The 22222-nt window shown below is 40.8% G+C and overlaps 2 protein-coding genes across 9 annotated transcripts in view; one reads left to right on the top strand and one right to left on the bottom strand.

Moving 5' to 3' along the window:
- Positions 1-22222, top strand: part of SIK2 (salt inducible kinase 2) — a 120726-nt gene that overhangs the window by 95629 nt on the left and 2875 nt on the right. Inside the window, exons 8-16 of one of the 4 annotated variants that reach the window (XM_081265898.1) lie at positions 24-176; positions 6653-6817; positions 14102-14330; positions 15251-15535; positions 15670-15833; positions 16777-16887; positions 17475-17566; positions 18295-18909; positions 21121-21218. In XM_081265898.1, coding sequence (XP_081122024.1) covers positions 24-176; positions 6653-6817; positions 14102-14330; positions 15251-15535; positions 15670-15833; positions 16777-16887; positions 17475-17566; positions 18295-18909; positions 21121-21214 — 1908 coding nt within the window. In that variant the 3' untranslated portion in view covers positions 21215-21218. The other 3 variants (XM_081265896.1, XM_081265895.1, XM_081265897.1) reach the window with 3 other exon arrangements.
- PPP2R1B (protein phosphatase 2 scaffold subunit Abeta) overlaps positions 21823-22222 on the bottom strand; it is a gene marked incomplete at its 3' end in the record, with an annotated part of 33823 nt that continues 33423 nt past the window's right edge. For 4 of the 5 annotated variants that reach the window (XM_081265931.1, XM_081265933.1, XM_081265934.1 and 1 more), the window contains one exon: positions 21823-21958. In XM_081265931.1, coding sequence (XP_081122057.1) covers positions 21934-21958 — 25 coding nt within the window. The remainder of the gene's footprint in view (positions 21959-22222) is intronic. The other variant, XR_014018757.1, reaches the window with a different exon arrangement.

The raw sequence follows: 22222 nt of genomic DNA, 5'->3' as shown, positions 1-22222 counted from the left end.
CCAACAGTTGTTTTCTCTTGCAGTCTTTGCAGAACAAGAGCTATAACCACTTTGCTGCCATTTATTTCTTGTTGGTGGAGCGCCTGAAGTCACATAGAAGCAGTTTTCCTGTGGAGCAGAGACTAGATGGCCGACAGCGTCGGCCTAGCTCCATTGCTGAACAAACAGTTGCCAAGGTAACGCCTCATTAGCCAATAGTCTTATCTGTGCATGTGCCTATTCGCATGTTTGACACATTTTTTATCTTGTAGTACAAAGGTTAGGATTTCATCTTCTACACTCTATTTTTCTAGAAAGTTTCTCCCTCAATCATTCACTGGATTCTCAAATGTTTTGGCGCACCTTTCTGTTTGTAAGGATTAACTTTATTTCAAACAGTTTTTTTCATAAAGAGATGTTTTGTGTTTTAATCCCTTGCTTCTGTTGAGAATTAGTGTAACTAACCTATACATTCAGTTTCATGTACACATTTTTATTGTGGATTTACCATGTGTCGACCTCTATTTTTAGGTACTCTAGGAGTTAGGATGTGTAGAGTACACTCCTTGCCCTCAGAGACATTATACTGTGGAAGCAAAATAAGAATAGACCACAAATAATCATAATTCAAAGAAGGGAAAGATGAGTGCTGTTAAAGAACTGAGAACAAGGATGAGAGAATCACATCTGAATGGGAACGAAATCATGAGAGAGGTGGCAGTTAGGACAGATCTTCACAGATGTGTGGAACAGTGGCAGGGAGAGGCAGTACTTGAAGGCATTTTAGGTAGACAGAAACAGCGGGAGATGAGCAGAAGTATTTATGTTGGCAGTTGTAGGACTTGTTCCAATAAATACACTTGAAGTCTAAGGAAATAAGGAGTTGGAGTGATAAGTTGAAGCCACGTTGTAAAGAGGTCCACGCGCCATGGTAAAGGGTTTACTTACAATTCAGGAAGAAGTAAGGCACTATGAAGGTGGTTAAGCAGAAGAGTGATAGAATATCGTATTCTTTACAATAATTAATCTGAGAGCATTGGGAATGATGGGCAGGACAGAGAAGAGAAGAAATTTGGAGAGATCGATTAGGAGATTATTATAGTATTTGAGATGAGAAATACTGAAGATCTAAATTAATGTGGCACTGGTGGAAACAGATAGAAGAGGCAAGTAAAAGAACCTCAGAGATATATCTTGTATAAACCTAGCGATGGTTTGGAGAAGTAGCTCTTATGGTGGTTAAAATTTCTAAAGTCTTTCTGTGCCTCAGTTTCCTGTGTGTAAATAGATAAGATTATAAGAATGTTGTGCCAGTAAAATTAGTTAATATTTTTAGAATACATAGAACAGTGTCTATTACATAGTAAGTGAGTGCTATGTAAGTATTTGTATATAAGTAAATGTTGGGGGATTAGAGGACAAAAGTAAGTTAGGGATAATTCTGTCTTGGAGCTGGGCCTGAGAGAACAGTGGTGGCATTAACTTAGTTGCCAAGAGGGGATGTGGACACAGATCCCAGCAGAGATGCTGGATTAGAGAGGTCTGGGGAATCATCTGTATAGAGGTTGAGGAGAAGAGTGGCTTGTTCCAGTGCTCTATTAGGATTTTTGTCCTCTTCTATGAGTGACTCTATTCAAAGTGAAATTAAGAGTAGAATTTTCATATTGAATTTCTTTGGCAGGTTTACAAAATTTGCAAGATTATAAGAAATTCTGGCATTTTTTTATAGTATGTACAAAGAAAAAAAACAAGGAAATTAAAAATCTTGATCTTCATAGGCAAATTGTATTTTTGTTTATATGCTTTATATGGAAAATGTGAGTACCAAAACAAATGTGAGTTAAATAATGTTATCAATGTTATTCTAGATATTTGAGTTAGACTTTCTCAGCATGTAGAAACCTTCAAAGTTTAATTAGGTATTGCTTACAAGACAGAGGGGAAATGAGAGTTCATGAGCTGGGATGATGTCCCTTCCTTCTTGCAAGTGCAGCCAGGCAAAAGGACAGGAGGCAGAGACTCCCAGTGCAGTAGCAGGCTTTCCTTGCCAAGTGTCTTTATTCTTAAACATGCAAGTGAGTGAGTGGTAAAGGGTTACATAAACAACTGCTCCTGAGCATGTGCATATGTTATTTGATATCTTTTCCTATCTAGACTTTAAGTAAATTCCCCTGGATATCTCAAATTTTATTTAATTTGGCTTGGAGTTGAGATGTATAAGATGGCTTCTTACGTCTGCTAACTTTGTTTCCTTACCAAGCCTCTCATGAGTTCTTGCACTTTGTGCATTGACCCATGTCATCGTAGAAACCTACTTACTGTAATTTAAAATACATGCAATCCAAATGGAAGTCTTCAGTGTTCATCTACAAACTTGTCTTAAAGGCTGCTGGATGCTAATCAGGAGGCAGCACTGCTGAGGAAAATACTTCCTTCCCTCGGAGGGGCACGTTCTACTTTTTAGTACAGAGCTTACTAAAAAATAGATTTCTCTGGTTTTATGGATACTAAATATGCTCAAAATTTCAGTAGAGCCTTCTTGTTCTAATTCCTTGATGTTCTAATTTTTTTTAAAGAGCCCCTCCTGTCTGGCATTTTGTTATGGCAGCCTGGGCACACTAATACTATGCTGTGTTCTATGGTGGGCAACTCCCAATCCATAATTCAATAGCTGAGATGCCCATTGCATTCATGTTTGCTTACAATTGATACAAACCATGGAGTGGCAAGATTGTTAAAAACCAGTGGTCAGAGTTCATAAGATAAAAAAAGCAAGACATTTTTCTCAGTAGTTATCCAAAGTAAGTCAGATGCAACATTTCCAGCATATTGTACAGCAAATAAAAAGTACTTTAAATCTATCTAAGAAGAAATCTCACTGTATTCTAAATAATAATAATAATAGGTACTTTATCACTAAACTATAAACTCCTTAAAGTCAGGGACAGTTTTTTAGGTACCTCTAAGGCCACAGATTGCTATATTGATAATAGCAATGAGAAATCAAGGAAACAGCTGGCATGATGGTGCACGCTTGTAATCTTAACAACTTGGGAGGCTGAGATAGGAGGATCACAAGTTCAAATCCAGCCTCAGCAACTTAGCAAGGCCCTGAGCAACTTAGAAAGACCCTGTCTCAAAATCTTAAAAAAGGGAGGGGGTGCTAGGGATGTGGCTCAGTGGTTAAGTCCCTCTGGGTTCAATCCCCAGTACCAAAGAAAATAAATTGAGGAAACAACATTATCATATACAAAGATCACATGAACTGTAAAATCCTGCAGAATTTTAGTTCCATGCAGAAGGTCTTCATGATTTTGAGTTGACTTTGCTTAAGAATTTCTGAGTTCCTCTATTCTTAAATATAAAATGGAAATGGCAATACCTACTTAATAAGATTGCTACTGAGTAAAAATTAGTTAACCTGAACCAGCAGTTGAGTTCAGCAAATAGAGCACTTATCTGTCAGGCCAGTGCACTGTGGGCATTGTATTAATTCGCTCGGGCTGCCATAACAAAATGCCAGACTGAAGGGTTCAAACAGAAAAGTCATTTCCTCACAGTTCCTGAAGCCATCAGCATCTGGTGCAGGCTAACTCCCGTGGGTAGATGGCTGCCTTCTTACTCTTTTTTCATGTGCCTCTTCATCTGTCAGTTGAGGAGAGAGAGTTCTGGTGGTCTCTTCCTCTTATAAGAACACCAGACCTCTTGGATCAAGACCTCATGTTTATGATTTAGTCTAACTTTAACTTACCTCCTTAAAAGCCTTATCCCCAAATTAGTTCTTATAAGAGGAAGAGACAACCAGAACTCTCTCTTGCTAAGTTGCTGAGTCTGGCCTTGAACTTTCAGTCCTCTTGCCTCATCCTCTCAAGTCACTGGAATTATAGCCATGCACCACCATGCCCTGCAGAACCCAGGGTTTTGTACATGCTAGGCAAGCACGCTACCACTAGCCACACCCCAGCCCAGACAGAGTACCTTAGACCCCTTAGCAATTGCAAGACTTCTAAAAAGCAGATGTATGATACATACTATCCTATTTCCTGGAAAGTAAGTATCACAACAAAATGTTATTCCTCCATCCTTACCAAGTTCATGGGTCCATTATAGTCCAGGTCAGGTGCAAAAGTTTTCAAGGAAAATGTACTATGCTTGGTCTAGCACAGCAGCCCTGCCATTTAAGGAATTGTAGCTGATGAAAGTAAGGACTGAGAAGGAGCAGCACATTGTAGTTTTTGTGTGGCCATCTCATTTCCATTGCAGTGTCTCAGGTAATAGTTTCCCTACTTTCATATAAAAGGAGCAGTATAATACGTTTGGGAAGTAGAAATCAAAATTCAGTTCTATCCTTTGAAAATACAACAATGAGGGTTGGAAGACTGTAACAAATTAGAAAGTTTAAATTTCACATTGTGACATTGACTAGAGAAATTAAATGACTAATATTTGAAAAGAAAAAAAGTTGTTTAACATCAAATGTGGCACAGGTGTAAGCCTGAAGAATGATGCAAAAGAAAAGAAATTTCTTTATCATACTCAGAATGGTATGCAGTAATCTTTTTCCTGTTCTTACCATTCATATAATTCTGAGACTTTGCTGGTGTTCTTCTATTCTTCTTTTTTTTTTTATATTTTTTAGTTGTTGATAGACCTTTATTTTATTTATTTATATGTGGTGCTGAGAATAGAACCCAGCGCCTCACAAATGCCAGGCAAGTGCTCTACCGCTAAGCCACCGGCCCAGCCCTGTTCCTCTATTCTTTATCTCATGTGGTATATCTGGAGATAGCAATATTTGGATCTGCCATATATAAAATATATCCTATGTGTATTCAAAATATGTTGAAATATAAAGTATTGTAGTAACATATACTCCCATTCTTGAACAGCTGTCAAACTGAAATTCTAACTGGGAACCATTAAATAGAATCTGAGAACAAAACTACATTCATTTTACAGTCTAAATCCTATATTTTTGTGATGATTTTAGGACTTTAAAAAAGAAAAAGAGGGGGGCTGCGGATGTGGCTCAAATGGTAGCGCGCTCGCCTAGCATGCATACGGCGCTGGGTTCGATCCTTAGCACCACATACAAATAAAGATGTTGTGTCCGCCGAAAACTAAAAATAAATACTTAAAAAAATTCTCTCTCTCTCTCTCTCTCTCTCTCTCTCTCTCTCTCTCTGTGTGTGTGTGTGTGTGTGTGTGTGTGTGTGTGTCTCTCTCTCCCCCTCTCTATTTAAAAAAAAAAAGAAAGAAAGAAAAAGAGGAATTAACCTTACTGAATTAGGACTTTATATGTTACCTTTTAGAATCCTAACTTCACTGTGAAATAGGATTTATGCCCTTTTTTACAGGTGAAGAAAATAAGATTCAAAGAAATTAGGTAACCTGATTAAGTTCACACAATGAACCAATGATGGAGCCAAGAATCAAGCCCACTTCCTGGGAGAGAACTAGAACCTAATACCATTTTGTGCCTTTTGTTTTTGAATCTAAAACTCACCATCCTATATCCCTTGACGTGACTATAGCAAGAAGAATATAGGCCAGTCCTCTGCCTGTTATAGTCTGGCATGATGACTGTTACCTCAGATGTTTTGCAGTGTCTCTTATGTTCAAAACATATCTAATAAATTATTCTGCTAGTTTTGAAGGGATCAGGATAAAAGGATCATCCAGCAGCTTCATCTTTAAAATCAACCCTTGCCAGTTGTCATAGGAAGATTCTCTTTTAAGAATTGTTTGTGATGCTTCTTAAAGTAGTTCACAAAGGAGACAGAAGAATGGACTTAAAACCATCCAGAGTTTCCTATAGTAGGTTGACTTCAAGGTCATAACTTGCACTGCAATGAGCATATCTCCTTCTACTGGGCCAGCAGGCTATGTGCGTCCTTGAAGGAAGGACGACAATCCTGTCATATCCAAGGAACTGCTGCTTTTCTTTTCTTGCTTGTCCCACACACCCGCATCAAGAAATAAGTATCATCCCACCCCACCAAGAGACAGAGACAGAACTCACTTCAGTGCCCCTTGCATTATAGTTGGTTGTAGGGTGTATGTATCTATCCCTGGTTCAGAGTACAGAATCCTACCAATAGGGACTTTCCTATTCCCCCTTATACTTCTCCAGGTAATATATTTAAGGAAGAGGCCAATATATGTTTTCTGAGTTGAAACAGAGGACATTCTTTTTTGGGGGGAGGAGATGGTACTGGGGATTGAACTTAGGGGCACTGGACCACTGAGCCACATCCCCACGTCCCTAGCACTATTTTGCATTTTATTTAGAGACAGAGTCTCACTGAGTTGCTTAGTGCCTCACCATTGCTGAGGCTGGCTTTGAACTCGTGATCCCGAGGATATTTTTTGACTCCTCAGAGACAAGCTTTCTTGTCATCTGTGTGAAACTTAGGCTTCTCAATATGGAACAGAAATAAAATTCTGTACAAACCTTTTCAGAATAGCTGATTGATTCAAGTTAATACCCTATATATGAATGTATATTTTCTATACATATTTCATCAGATCTTTTCCAGAGGAGGGGAGTTCTAATAAATAACTTGTTTATACTTTAATTGTCCCAGGAATAATTATTTTATTCTAAGAACTCGATGTATTTACAGAGAAAGTATTAATGTTCCCCTGCTTTCTGTTCTTGCCATATTTGCAGGCACAAACTGTGGGACTCCCAGTGACCATGCATTCCCCAAACGTGAGGCTGATGCGATCTGCCCTCCTCCCACAGTCATCCAACGTGGAGGCCTTTTCATTTCCAGCTTCCGGCTGTCAGGCGGAAGCTGCATTTATGGAAGAAGAGTGTGTCGACACTCCAAAGGTACAGATGGATGTGTTTGAGAGACTCAGAGCTTGCCATATGGCTGTAGACTTGTTTGATCCTGCAATGTTGTGCTGTGGCTTAGCTGAACTCTCATTTTTTCAAGTCAGTCAGGAATGTTGTTTTTGTGGAGAAAACCTAAGAAATGTCCAAAGCTAAATTCTCATCAGTGTTTTATCATTACAGCTGTTTAGTAACATAACTCATCAGACCTCTCCTCCCCCAGAAGCCCCTTTTTTCCTTCTTCTTTCTTCAGGTTTCTAAATTCCTCACAAGTGTTTAGCTTTATTTGTTTTTTAACAAATTATAATTCTGAAAACAAAAAGTTAACATGCTATGCTGAATCGGGCTTTGTTTTTGTCAGTATTGCTTCTCTTCTGCTGAGAATACTATAGATACAAAATGATGGGCTTTCTGGTCAGCTAAACCTCTGATTTTGGTCTAGTTTGGACATGCTTGAAGAAGTCAAATTCACATTTGGCAAACTGTAAAGTTGGCTTTTAGGATATGGAAGATGACAACTTCTCTCAAGCAATGGACATTTATTAAACTTCTAATATGAGTTGTATATACTTAGCATCAAGAGATATACCAAGGATCATATTATTAATGAGTAGCAGAGTGTCACAAAAGAATGTAGACTTTAGAGTATATTCAGACTGTGCTCTTTACCAGGTTGTGTGAACTCTTTGAACCTCAGTTTTCTCTTGTGTAAAATGAGAATACCGAATTTATGAGACTATTATGAGGATTGAGATAGTGTTTGTAAGAAGTGGGGAAGATTTTACATACTCGGTAAATATTGGTTTTCTTTTTGGCTCTTCAGGTAATTTAAAAAAAAAATGAGTCAGACATGAACTCTGCCTCATGTTTGCTAGACTATATACACAACAAAAGACAATGTGCCAGTCAGGCATGGTGGCACACGCCTGTAATCCCAGCAACTTATGAGACTGAGACAGGAGCATCGCGAGTTCAAGGCCAGATTCCACAATTTAACAAGACCCTGTCTCAAAAATAAAAAGCAAAAATAAGGATGGGGATGTAGCTCAATGGTAGATGTCCCTGAGTTCAATCTCTGATACCAAAAAAAAAAAAAAAAGCAATGTGCCAAGTGTTGAATAAATTGATAAAAGATAGAATATAATTGGCCCTGTAAGGAGATATAAATCAAAGTGAAACTAGAAGGTGGCAAGGAGAGTTGCTTTTAGTGTTTGATCAGGAGAGTCTTTGGGTTAAGTGTCAAAGCAGGTAATTGAGAAGTAGATAGAATCAAAGTGGGTGGAAAATAGGGTGGGATGCCTTCAATGGAGACAAAAGCCTGAACAAAAACAAACAAACTTAACGAATTTCAAGGTTCATCTAAATCAGAGCATTGTTCAGTTTATCTGAGGGAAAAAGTATATGGAGAGAAATTGTGTGAAATAAAAATGGATAGGTTAGCTTTGAATGGCAAGCCAGGCAATTAATACTTGCTCTGTTGGTGGGTGCTTTCAACATGGGTGTGGGGTTCAGTATCAGATGAAACAACTGAAGAGTTAAGATACAAGAGACAATTGAAGATTTTGAGCAAGGAAGCACTATATGTATTCTGCACTTCAGAAAATTAGGCTGGCTGGCTCCCTAGCATGCAGTAGACAGGGGAGACTGGTGACGGAGAATGGGAGGTTAGAGCACATGTCTCCAAAGGAGATGATGTGGGTCTGAACTGGGAGAGGGGTTATGGGACAGAAGAGGAGGGATGGTTGCATTGAGACTGCAGATAAAATTGATAGGATGTCAGGGTTAAGAGAAAAGCCCAAACCCTTAATAAGATTTTGATTATTGGGAGTATAAGTGCCTTCTCAGAAATCAGGAACTCTGAAGATCCAGTCAGTTGGTTCAGAAGTTAAATCAGTTTAGCTAGAGCAGACAGTTCAAGCCCAGGCTTCCCCAGCAGGTGTTAAGTCCAGTTGATGAACAGGACCTGTTCGTGTCCCAGCCCCTTAGGATTCTACTTCCTTTGAACAGTCTGTTTTCTCTGCCTGCAGTTGTATGTTAAATAACCTTATAAATTACTGGTACATTCTTGCTCAGAAATTCAGACATAAATTAGAGTAATGTAATTCATTTACTTTAAAGTTATAATTCTCTCAAAAAAATTAAAATGCAGTCTGCTAAAGTCTTGTCTGTGAGGGCACCAGGCCCAAAACACAGATTGGGCACTGTCTGCTATATTATATAGGGCAAGCTATTTTTAAAGCTTGTGATTGTTACCGTAACTAGGAAACAGACAGGAAATGAATGATTTTGTGAAAGATATAGACAGTAGCTAGATGGTGTATTTGCATTTGCAGGAAGAGCAGTGCCACGCTGGAACTGGCCACCCACACTGGCATTGCCACTGTGACACTCAGCCAGGCCATAAACATCCGCTGGTCTTACTGCAGATTGTTCCTTCTCCTAGTTTGCAGTAAAATGTTTGTTCTTCTTCCCTCCCTACTGCCTTTTTCTTTAGGGCCCATAAATAAATGCACATACACAAAACTCCCAGATAGAAATATAATTCCTTTTATTCATTTTCCTTCATTTATACTTACTGTAATGCCCATTTTGTTTTCTGAAAGATGCTTCACAGCTACACATATTGCTCATTTCATTTCTGCTGTCAATCAGGGATAAGTGTTGTGCTTTTCCAAGAGAGCACACCTTTCCTTCCCTCCTGGATATCTTCAGTGCTTAAAACTGTCAGTGAAATCCCTTAAGGAGTCTGAATGGACACTTTGGTTTGGGGTTCCTGCAAAAACCAGCACCTTTCTGAGTTATCCATTCTGGGTAAAAAAAATGAAAAAATTAAAAATAACTGAGACCCACTGGTGACACAGGGACCATGTGGAATGGCAGGTGCATAAACCTTACAGAGCACATCATCCTCACTTGAGTGTTTCTTTGTAAATAATGTATTTTTTTCTACATATTCACAAACAGGCCAGTCATTTTTAGCTTTTTATTCGACTATAGTAAAAGGAATTTCTTAGTTAGCATCTTTGTAGCTGGATGGCAGAAGAATTATAAGAGTAAACCATGAAAATGCAACTATAATAGAGGTATTTCATGTCCGTTTACATTTGATAATTTTTTGAAGCTGAGCATCAAGGCACATGCCTGTATTCCCATTGACTTGGGGAGGCTGAGGCAGGAAGATCACAAGTTTAAGGTCAACCTTAGCAGCTTAGACCTTGCCTCAAAATTTAAAAACAAACAAACAAAAAAAAAGGATTGGAGACATAGCTCTGTGGTAAACACCCTGGGTTCATTCCCCAGTACCAAAAAAAAAGGAATAATTATGATTTTTTATTATATAAGTAGTATACATAAGAGAAGCTCTGAGGGGCTGGGGTTGTGGCTCAAGTGGTAAAGTACTCACCCAGCACGTGTGAGGCACTGGGTTTGATCCTCAGCACCCCATAAAAATAAAGATATGTATCCACTTAAAACTAAAAAAATAAGTATATAAAAAAAGAGAAGCTATGAAAAGGAAATATTTATCAAACTCTCAGTAGATGCTAACTCTAAGGCTTTGGAGAAGAAATTCCAATTTTACTTCTGAAATTAAATTTTAATAACAAATATTAATTTAAAATAAAAAATAAAACCAGTCAGAATAATGCCTAAAATTCAGAAGGGGATAAAGGAAAAATCAATTTATCCATAATATCACCATCCAAAAATAAGCATATTGCCAGATGTGGTGGCTCACACCAGTAATTCCAGCAACCCAGTAGGCTGAGGCAGAAGGATCACAACTTCAAGGCCAGCCTCAGCAATTTGGGAAGACCCTGGGCAACTTAGTGAGACTGTATCTCAAAACAAAAAATAAAATAAAATAAAAGGATTGGGGATGTGGCTCAATGGTAAAGCATCCTGGGTTCAATCCCCAGTACCTAACTAAATAAATAAATTAATTGGAAAAAAATAAGCATATTTTGATGTGCTTTCTGTAGGTGGGTAGGGGTAGTATGGGTCAGTAGGTAGAAGGACTTTTTAAAACAAAGTTATATTCTATTATATATAATTTTGTATCTTTCTTTACATTACAGTATACATGAATATTTATCCCACATCATGAAATGTTCTTTTAAAGCATGAGTTTTAACAACTGCCTAATACATTGTATTAGGCATCACCTTATTTAATGGCTCTCCTTTGCTTTTTTTCATCCTTATTTATGCTTAAGGTAAATGTTCATATCTAATTCCAATGGTTATTCCTTTAGGATAGATTTTTAGAAATGATGTTACTCAGTTTTTTTTTTTTTTTTTTTTTTTTGCTTTTTCACCTTGTTAGTTAATTTGCCTCAAAATAGCAAAAACACTTGTTTTAAAAGTGTTAAATAAGTGAAAAAAATTGAGTTAGAAGTTAAGCAATTCTAAACAGTGAGTGGTGGAGCTGAGATTTGAGCCTATAGCACTTCCTCAATATGTAGCAGACTTACCAGGCACTTAGGATAAAATTATTTAAGACACATTCCCAGCCTCCAAACTCACCAAACTGCTTTGGTGTACTAAATCAGTCTGCTCACCTGCCATAATGAAATACCACAGTGGCTTAAACAACAGGAGTTTCCTCACAGTTCTGGAGCCTGAGAAGTCTAAGATCTAAGTTCCAGCTAATCCAGTCTCTTATAAGCTTCCTTCTCCTGGTTTGCAGATGGTCACCTCATTGTCTTAAGATCTCTCATGTGCCCCAGGGGGAGTTAGGAGTAAGCCTGCCAGCTGTCCCTTCTTATAAAGACACTAATCCTTTGGGGTCAGGGCCCTACTCCCTTAGAAACACTGTCTCCAAATACAGCCACGCGGGGGTTAGGGTCAACATAGGAATTTTGGAAGGATAGAAGGTTCAGTCCATAGCAGTCTTCCAGTCTCTTATGCTAGAATCTTGTACTTGATGGGCTTTCTCAATTAGTGTTGGGGTCTCTGAGGACTTGATCCCCCGCATGTTTATCACCTATTACATAAAAGGTCTCTTGGAAGTGAAGTGACTTAAGCTTTAAGGAAAAACAAAATATATTAGAAAAATACATTTCACCCACATTGTATTTTAAGTTTCTCTAATTCACATCAGCCTAGATTGTTTCCTGTTCCTAAAGCAAAAGGTCTTATTTCCAGCAGCTTAGGTCACCTAGGCAGATCAACCCAGTATTTCAGTCATAAAACCCTGGAACTGGAAGTACTCACACCTGTTAACTGAACTGAGCCACCCCACAGGACATCAGTATATTGCCAGGTATGGTGGTGTACACCTGTAATCCCAGCAGCTCAGGAGACTGAGGCAAGGAGGATCACAAGTTTGAGGCCATCCTCAACAACTTAGCAAGTCCCTAAGCAACTGAGACCCTGCCTCAAAATAAAAAATAAAAGGACCGGAGGTGTAGCTTGGTGATAAAATACTTCTGGGTTCAATCCCTTAAAAAAAAAAAAAAAGTTAGTTTATTGTTTTCCAGCTGCCCCAGGGTGAAAAGTCAGTTCTGTGAAAAAAATCAGATCCTTGTTTTCTAGTGGTATGAGGATGAAATTTGTTTCAGTAAACATTTCTTAATCAAAAACATAATTCATCTAGTTTGGATGAGATAAATTTATAGGGTAACAATTTAAGTAAAATTGTAAATTCAGGGAGACTGCAGGGTTTTTTGAGTGATTCAAGAAAAGGTGATTTTCTTCCATTAAGGAAAAATAAAGAATATAGATTATCCTGCAGGAGCCACCTGACAGAGGCTATATGAAGACGCTCAGTATATAATTACTTAATAACATCCTTTTCTCCATTGCTTTATTCATTTCTAAATCATCCTCAATTAGTCTTAGAAAATTGTGTTAGTTAAGGAGCCTGGAAGTGTGAATGTAAGTTCTCAGCCATTCTTTCCTGCAAGAAAACTGTTAAATGTCATCAAAAAGGAAAACTAACCTGAGGAAGGGCCAAGAAAAGAATGAGAGTTGCTAGCCAGATTGCAGATTTTTTTTTTCCTGGTGCCATGGGGAAGTGACCACTTATCACTTTACAACACTGTAATGCCTTAGTCACCTTACCCAGGCAATGGCTCTAGCCCCAGAACAATACTTATGAAATAAGCATCACCTCCCCCAAGCAAACAAAGATCTGAGTCACCTAACTCCCCCTCTCCAAATAGAAGGCCATGGAATATCTTCACACGGTTGCCATGAGAGGGAATTTCCTGTGTCTGGCACAGGGATGTCCACATCACCTCTCACATACATGAGCTGCTCCCGATTCCAAAGGAAACAACAGTTCTAGCCAGTATGTTCCAGGTGAAAGTCGTTCTTAGAACTGAGCATCTGTGCTGGCTGTTCCTGAGCAGCTATTCATAGGAGAAAATGGATTGATTTCCACAGGGGAATAGTTAAGGTAATGAGGTAAATAATTGCCTCCTCTTTGGGGCTTTTACCAGCCAGAAGAGCTCAAAACCACAACTCCCCTTTGTGTGCCTTTCTGCCTGCCTAATGGTGGTTTGCTTGGCAACTGCCAGGAAGGCAGTGTGCTCACTCAGGAGCTGTGTTGAGCCCATCCCTGTGGGTAGGAGCCATAGATAGTGTGTCACTGCCAGAGAAGAGAGAATTCCGTGCACTGGGGCTTATTAACCTCTGCAGGAATTTTGGGCCTGTGAGTCATTTGTTGTTCTATAATGGAAGGCTTTGGCTGTTTGCCATTTAATTTTTTTTTTCAATCCTTTTTGTGGTATCACTCTGTCTTTAACAAAGAATTCTTACTTTCCATTCTTGAGGCACATAGAACCAACTACAAACTGAATCAAATGGGCAGGTACTTAAATTATGAACATAGAAGTATATCTAGAGCCTTCCAGTATGTCTCTGGTTGAAAATTAGAAGAATGTTGATACTGCACTTCAGTTTATAAGCCATGTACTTAAAAAACAAAATCTCATCTTCCCCCTCTTCATTTCTCTTATTAAAAAAAATAAATAACTGGTAGGCCTCAAGCCCCTGTTCATCTGGAAACCACTAACAATATTATTTATTGTAATAATGATGACTCAGAGGAACCTGGGTGGCAGTGCCACTTTGGGTCATAAGGGTCTCTTGTCTCCAAGCACTGCAGTTGACTTGCTTTAACTTCTGTATGTTGTCATTAGAAAAAATGTGAACACTTTTAATATTTTACTTAATTTCTAGTTTGCCATAAGTCGTGGCATTTTTTTGCTTTGTGGATTTTTCTGATGTTTCGGCAGAGCAGCAGCTGACAGTTTCCTCTCACACCTTTGACATTTAGGTAAATGGCTGTCTGCTTGACCCTGTGCCTCCTGTCCTGGTGAGGAAAGGATGCCAGTCACTGCCCAGCAACATGATGGAGACCTCCATTGACGAAGGGTTGGAGACAGAAGGAGAGGCTGAGGAGGACCCCAGTCATGCCTTTGAAGCTTTTCAGTCCACGCGCAGTGGGCAGAGACGGCACACTCTGTCAGAAGTGACCAACCAACTGGTCGTGATGCCTGGGGCAGGTATGTTATCAGAGAAGCAGCAGGTCAAGTCTTCATGGCACCAGCTCATACTCGAGTCACCACAAAGTAATGAGACCAACCAGTCCCTGGAATATAATCTGTGCTTACTCCTTTGTGGAGCAGTTGCAGTAAGTTGTAGGATTAGGTCTGCTCAGCAGCTGACAAAGATTAAAATGGAATGTTTGTGACTTGATTCCCCTTACTCGTAGGGGTGCTTCATCGGAGATAGGCTCTTTGGGAGCAACCACTCTTTGGAAGTGACAACCCCTCCCTTGACAGTGTAGATTTTGAGTATGATATGGGATCTGCTAAGAGAGACCTAAACTTTCTTAGGACAACCCTTCCCTTAAGGACATCATGTTAGCCAATCAACCCTCACCCTGCATGACATCTCCTTTCATAAGGTGCAGCTTCTGGAGTGTTTTCCCCCACTAAATTTGAAGATGGTTAAATTGACCTATGAAAGGGTTCTGAAAATATGGGGTTTTCTTGTTTTGTTTCGTTTTTCTTGTTTTGTTTTGGGGGGATTGTGGGTTGGTTGGTTGGTTGGTTTTCTTGTTTGTTTGTTTGTTTGTTTGTTTTTTGCAGTGCTAGAGATTGAACCCCAGAGCCTTACACATGCTAGACAATCACTCTACTACCAAGCTGTTTCTCCCTGAAAAGGTGTTGCTTGTTTTGGGTTTTCATTTCACAGGGTCTCACTGTGTTCATCAGGCTGTTCTGAAATTCCTGGGCTCAAGCAATCCTTCTGCCTCAGTCTCCCAAGAAACTGGGACTGCAGGCTTCTGCCACTTGAAAAGATGTTTTGATTGGATAGTGAGAACATTGCTGATGTCAAGTCTAAAGCTTATTATGCTTTGTATTCTAAGTTCAAAATGCTATTGCTGTTCTATCTGTTCGTTTTGTTTTTTCTCTTAAAGGTAAAATTTTCTCCATGAGTGACAATCCCTCCCTTGATAGTGTGGACTCTGAGTATGATATGGGGTCTGCTCAGAGAGACCTGAACTTTCTGGAGGACAACCCTTCCCTTAAGGACATCATGTTAGCCAATCAACCGTCACCCCGCATGACATCTCCTTTCATAAGCCTGAGGCCTACCAACCCAGCCATGCAGGCTCTGAGTTCCCAGAAACGAGAAGCCCACAACAGATCACCAGTGAGCTTCAGAGAGGGCCGCAGGGCATCTGATACCTCCCTCACCCAAGGTGAATGCTTCTAGCTTTTCAAACTCTTACATTGTAGCAGTTGAGGGACATTTGTTGCTGTGTTAGTTGAACCTGTGATCACTGAAAGACCCAGTATTTTACTTAAACTGTTTGGTCTTTGTGCTTTCTTTCAGGAATTGTAGCATTTAGACAACATCTTCAAAATCTGGCTAGAACCAAAGGAATTCTGGAGTTGAACAAAGTGCAGTTGCTTTATGAACAGATGGGACCAGAGGCAGACCCTAATTTGACATCAGCTGCCCCTCAGCTCCAAGACCTCGACAGCAGTTGCCCTCAGGTGGGTAATCTAGGCCCTTCCCACCATGACTCTGAGTGAAGATGCATGGGTTTTAGTTAGAGGACTTCTAGTTCTAGACAGGGACATTCTTTTGGAAAGTGTACAGCCCGAAAGCTTTCCTTGTTGCTGCTGTTGATAGCTTAGACCAAGCCACACCACTGCCAGGTGTCAGCCCCAGATGGAGGCCTAGACATGCTCTAGCTAGGTTTGGTTCACAGGACAGATTGTATGTGGGTGACTCTTACATACTCCCTCACCCCCATGCATCCACAAAAATGAAGAGTAATAAACATTACCCAAATATGAAGCTTTTTGCCACTATTTTTGATGTGAAATCACTTTATTAAGGCCAGGCACAGTGGTGCACGCCTGTAATCCCAGCAGCTCAGGAGGCTGAGGCAGGAGGATCGGAAGTTCAAAGTCAGCCTCAGCAACTTAGTGAGGCCCTAAGCAACTCAGAGATTCCCTGTCTTTAAATAAAACACATAAAAGGGCTGATAATGAGGCTCAGTAGTTGAGTGCCCCTGAGTTCAATCCCCAGTACCAAAATTTAAAAAAAAAAAATCAACAAAAAATCACTTTATTAAATATAACAAGTGGACCATTCATACTAAAAATACAATAAATACTGTTTTTTTATACTGTATGCTTTATTTTGAGCCTCTTTTTAGTACACTAAGAATCTTTGTAGGCGATGTTGGCCTCCTGATGACACCAGGAGCTTTTGCTGTGATCCTGATTAGGTAGTTGTTGACAACAGTTAATACATGTATAAGTTCTCTGCAAAGTAATTAACTTCAATCTACTAATTAGGGAAAAGATTGGAGTGTTATGTCAGAGAGTTGAGATTCCTCTTGGTCATTTGAAAAGGTACTTAAACTAAAAATTAAAACTTTTTCCCACATGGAAAATTGAAAATTGTTTGCACTCCCCTGCTCCTCAGGAGGAAGTTTCCCAGCAGCAGGAAAGTGTCTCCACTCTGCCTACCAGTGTGCATCCTCAACTTTCCCAGCGGCAGAGTCTAGAAACCCAGTACCTACAGCATAGACTCCAGGTGGGATCCTTCTCCTCGTTCACCCAGCTCACTTTGTCCATTCAAAATCTGCCTTTCTGCACAGCCTTATGCTGTGTCAGTAGTAGGAAAGGACTGGTCCTCAGGCCTTTCAAAGGATATGACAAGGAGTGGTAGGAAAGGGAGACCTAACTTCTTCGTTTCTAATTGTATACTTCTATACTGATAAAGAAAATGAAAATCTGGAAGTCTGCGAATGTTAATATGTCTGTCTGCACTAGGATATGAAGATTCTAAGAAATAATGCATTAAGAATGAAACATTCATTCAGTAAGTGCTGGTCCTTTACTATCAAGATTTATGGCTACTTTTCTCGTTGTTTTGAATCACCATGAACCTCATTATCCTAGAGGACTTTCAGAAGTGGAAAAAAGTTAGATCAGAACTGAGTCACCCCAGCCTGCTCACCAGTGCCCTTCCAGGGTCTCAGTGAGCCCAGGCCAGTCCCTTCGTCCTGTGTGGAATCTGGAGGTTGCCCTTGGATTCACCCTTGAAACAGAAGCATGGTGAGATGACTGCCTCCTGGGTGACAGCACATGATCATGCTTGTATTGTTTTTGTGCTTCCAGAAGCCTAGCCTTCTGTCAAAGGCGCAGAATACCTGTCAGCTTTATTGTAAAGAACCACCACGGAGCCTTGAGCAGCAGCTGCAAGAACACAGGTAAGATGGGGTATTTGGCCAGTGAAGTCGCTGACTTTTGTGGAAGCCCTAAGAATGCTGTGTATTTTCCATTCCCATTCATGTTTGCCTCTGCTAGAAACATAGTTTTGCTGCATGTCCCATGGCCTTTTCAAGCACGATTGCTAATGAGGCTCTTTCAGCATCTGTGAAGTATGGGCCTGTCTGGCAATACAGCCCCAAAATGTGCTTTGTTTTCCTTTTGTTCTAATACTTCCATTTTGGAATATGAATAGCCCTCAGATTTTAGGACCAGTGGCCTGAAGCAGTTTGAGTGAGTTAGACTGCAGGAAAGCCTCCTCTTTTGCCATTGCTCATGCCACCCAGAGGCCTCACTAGTAGAAACAGCTTGACCAAGGCTTACCCTAATCCCTTAAACTATAGGCAACCCATAGAGGCCAAGGTGTGATCTCTCTTTCATACAATCCAGATGAAAAAGCAGTCTCTCACTTCATAGAGAGAGAAACAGTGTCTTGCAGGATAAGCATTTGTGCTCACTTAACTCCAAGGGAACAGTGAAAATTAGGGGGCAAAAAGTGAAATTAGGTTTCAGAAGCCCAATGCAGTGGGCTCCTACTTGCAGTTTGTTTTCCTTACATGGGAAAGAAAGGAATGGGGACCTGAAGCTAATTCTTGGTATTGGATTTTCATTAAGATCACCATCATCTGAGAAGATCTAAAAACGCTCTCCTTTGGTATTACCAATTTAGGCTCCAACAGAAGCGACTCTTTCTCCAGAAGCAGTCTCAGCTCCAGGCGTATTTTAATCAGATGCAGATAGCAGAGAGCTCCTACCCTCAGCCAAGTCAGCAGCTGCCCCTTCCCCACCAGGAGACTCCACCACCAACCCAACAGCCCCCATCCTTCAGCCTGACCCAGCCCCTGAGCCCTGTCCTGGAGCCTTCTTCTGAGCAAATACAATACAGCCCTTTCCTCAGCCAGTACCAGGAGATGCAGCTGCAGCCTCTGCCCTCCACGCCTGGCCCCCGGGCTCCTCCTCCATTGCCCGCACAGCTGCAACAGCAGCAGCCACCGCCTCCACCGCCTCCTCCACCACCACAACAGCCTGGAGCTGCTCCAGCCCCCTTGCAGTTCTCCTATCAGACTTGTGAGCTGTCAAGTGCCACTTCCTCTGCGCCAGACTATCCCACTTCCTGTCAGTATCCCGTGGATGGAGACCAACAGAGTGGCCTCACAGGTCCGGACTGTCCCAGGAGCTCAGGACTGCAAGAGGCGCCCTCCAGCTATGACCCGCTAGCCCTCCCTGAGTTACCTGGACTCTTTGATTGTGAAATGCTAGATGCGGTGGATCCACAACACAATGGGTATGTCCTGGTGAATTAATCTCAGCACAGGAAGTGAGGTGGATCTAGTAAAGGCAGACTGTGTATTTTTATTTTTATTCCAGCCTTTTAAATTTAAAGCTTATTTTCTTGTCCTCTTCCTAATGGGGAAAAATCAAGTCGCCCAACTGGAATCAGAGGACTTGGCTGGGATGGATGTGCTTCCTCCTGGCTCTGTCCCACCACAAAGTTTTCTGTGGCAAATGCTGGAACATAGTTGCAGGCTGAAGCTCATGTCCTTAGGTGAAGTGAAGCCAGCACTTGAGGGAGGCACCAACAAATGCTTTTTATAAGACAACAACATTCAGATCTGGGTTTTATGCAAAATTATACCAGTTCATTATTGAGGGAAACCTTGGTGAAAGCAGGAACAATGTGTGCTGTTGCGTAGGAATGCGTGTGCGCGCACGTGTGTATAGGGCAAAACAAAAAGACAATATATTTTTCACTGAAGTCAAGCAACAGCATTGCTTCAAGGCAAATCAAGAATACATAATGGAATTTGATGCACAGGAGTAAAGTTGTACTTTGTCATTGAATTCTAAGTTCTCAGCTGCTGATGCAGGTTGTTCCCAAGACTTGAAAAGCAGTGGAGCATGAGCTGTTTCAGGGCCCACTAAGTAACAGCTGGTACTGACCCCTGACACCTGCAGTCGTCTCCACCTGGGAGAAGGCGACACACCTCTTCAGAAGGTGCCACTAGGTTATCATGTGTCAGAATATACTCAGGGCTCCAAAGATGTCACCCATAGAACCAACAGGAGACCCACCACAGTGGAGGCTGGGGGCAAGAAACTGGAGAAAGTATCAGGAGCACCAGCCATGGGCCAGGAGACAGGCTCTTTCTGCACGGTCTCTTGAGGAGACTTCAGGCTGGGGCATTTAGTCTCCAGAGGACCTCTCGGGTCTTCTACAGTGTAGTAACTCCTCTGACTTTACACTCTATGTTGCTAGTAGTTTATTGAGCTTTGTATATTTGGACAGTTTCATATAGGGCTTAGAAATTTTAAGGACACAAAAAAATGAACTTTTATGTCCCATGTGAAGTGGTAGTGCTGTGCCTTTTCCCAACCATGCTTTAATTCTTTCTTTTCTATAGAAATCAAGTTTTCCTTTAATGTCAATGCTAAATCCAAAGTCACTTCAGTTTATTTTCCACCATGTGGGAATCTGCATTCTTAATTTCCTTAAAGTTTTGACTTGTAATGAAATGTTCAAAAGTATTACAGCAATACTCAAAGCAACACAGATGTGTTAACCATTTAAGCAGATCATCTGCCAAACATGTTATATTACTAGAAAAATTGAACCCTTACAATCATTCATCACAATAAGTGAAAAATAGATGCTACACTAGTTAACTGTATACCTAGAAGTAATGAGTAATCTGTCAATTTAGACAGTGACCTCCAGATGTTACAAATTCAGTATTATTTATAAAAACCATAATTTCTGTCCTTCAGAGTGGCTTGTCCTATCAGCAGATGAAAGCGTTAAGCACAAAGCGTCTTCCTTAAAGCACAAAGAGAGACGCCACACTGACGCTGCATCTAGCAACACCTTTAAGTTGCCTTTCCTCTTTGTAGTAAGTGTCCAGGCAGGGAAAGGAAGCATGCAAGTGGAGGAGATTGTTCTGGACCCAGCCCAGCCCCTGCCAGTGCTAGTGAATTTAGCAGTCCTTGAAAGTGGCCAGGGACTGCTAGGCATAGGGGCTCCCCATTGATGCCAGGCTGCTTCACAAAGGAACTCTGCTTGGATTGGGACTCTGGGTATCAGCAGGAAAGTGGGAGGGGGGAGACTTATCATTTTTGTGATTTAATAACACAATGAAAATCCAGGAAGAGTGAATTATGCTCCTTTTATGGGTTGTTTATTCCTGCTTGTGTTTAATATGGATGATTTCTTGAGATAGAAAATATTATTTCTTTTGATCATTTCATGAAGATCTATTTTAAGTCTTTGCAAAATAAGTCAATTAGTTGGGCTGGAATAGCTCAGTGGTATAGAGTGTTTACCCAGCATGCACAAGGTCCTGGGTTCAATCCCCAGCACCACAAAAATAAAAATATTAGATAATAATTTTTAAAAAGCCAGTTATTAAACAGGGATTGATTTGTTTAGACTGAAGGAGGATGTTTTCCTCAAAATACTACAGAAGTGTTGTGATGTCATTGAAATTAAAATGCCTCCCAGCATCTTAATGAAACTGGGGGCCACTCATTTCAGGACTGCAGGAATGGCACAGTTACAGCTTGGCATAGACTCCTGTCCCCAAACAGGGCCGTGAGCTGCTTAGCCCAGGAGACCTAGGAGCTATGTCAGGACAGTTACGTGACAACATGAGGGACTGCGCCGGAGAGGCTGTTGGAAGGTTACAGGACCAAAAGATAAGTGGGGAAGCACCAGCAGTGGCCAGTCCTGTTAGGCACTTACAGGGCGATGATATGGACAAGTCACCTGTGAAGAGCACAACCCTCCTGCTGGAACCTCTGTTGTAAGCGTCTGTTTGCCTCTGTCACTGATTCCCAGCAGAAATCAATAAATTCCACAGCCCATGTATTTCCTGAAATGTAGTGGTAAGCAGAGACTGTTTCTGTTGACCTGTTAGGTGTTTGCTATCTGTCGCCTGTATGGCTCTGTTCCATAACTAGTGACCTGTGGAAGCTTCTGTGAGTTTTCCCTTCACAAATACTACAGTAACACTAAGAAGGCTTAGGACCACTCTTGAAGTACTGACTTGCTTGCCAGTCTGTCTCACATCAGCAATGTGTACACTAATGTGTAATAATCATTATTAGCTTTGTTAGCTTGTAAACCAGGCTTCTCTGAAGAGACTTTGGTAAGATGAACATGAGGTAAAAATTTCATTCGGCAAAAAGTGCAATACGTGTGGTACTTTTTTATTTTTTGTTTATGATCTCTTTTTAATCCAGGGGTATTAGTCTCTGCTCTGAGGAAAATGCACTAGTTGAGCAGTTTCCAGTTGGGCGAATGTGTCTCTAGTATTTACATGCACCTGACATGCTGGTCCCTGCAAGGCAAATAGAGCATGTTAATATAAGAGAAAGAAGAGGGGTAAAACACTTTAAATTCCTCAGGAGCTCCACTGACCAGCCCCAGCTCCACCACCACCACCTCTACTCTGGCCTACACTGCCCTCCTACTACCTTGGGATAAGGAAAGGGGACTGTTCTCTACACCACCCTCCAGAATCCACTGAAGGGGACAACAGAGAAACACCAGGAGGACTAGAGATGAAACTGAATTACTGTTGAAGTGACAGGAGCAAAACCCC

Source organism: Spermophilus citellus (assembly GCF_964194105.1).
Source record: "Spermophilus citellus genome assembly, chromosome: 2".
NCBI classification, from domain to species: Eukaryota; Metazoa; Chordata; class Mammalia; order Rodentia; family Sciuridae; genus Spermophilus; species Spermophilus citellus.
The sequence above is the reverse complement of the archived record's forward strand: the minus strand, read 5'-3'. Positions and strand labels throughout refer to the sequence as shown.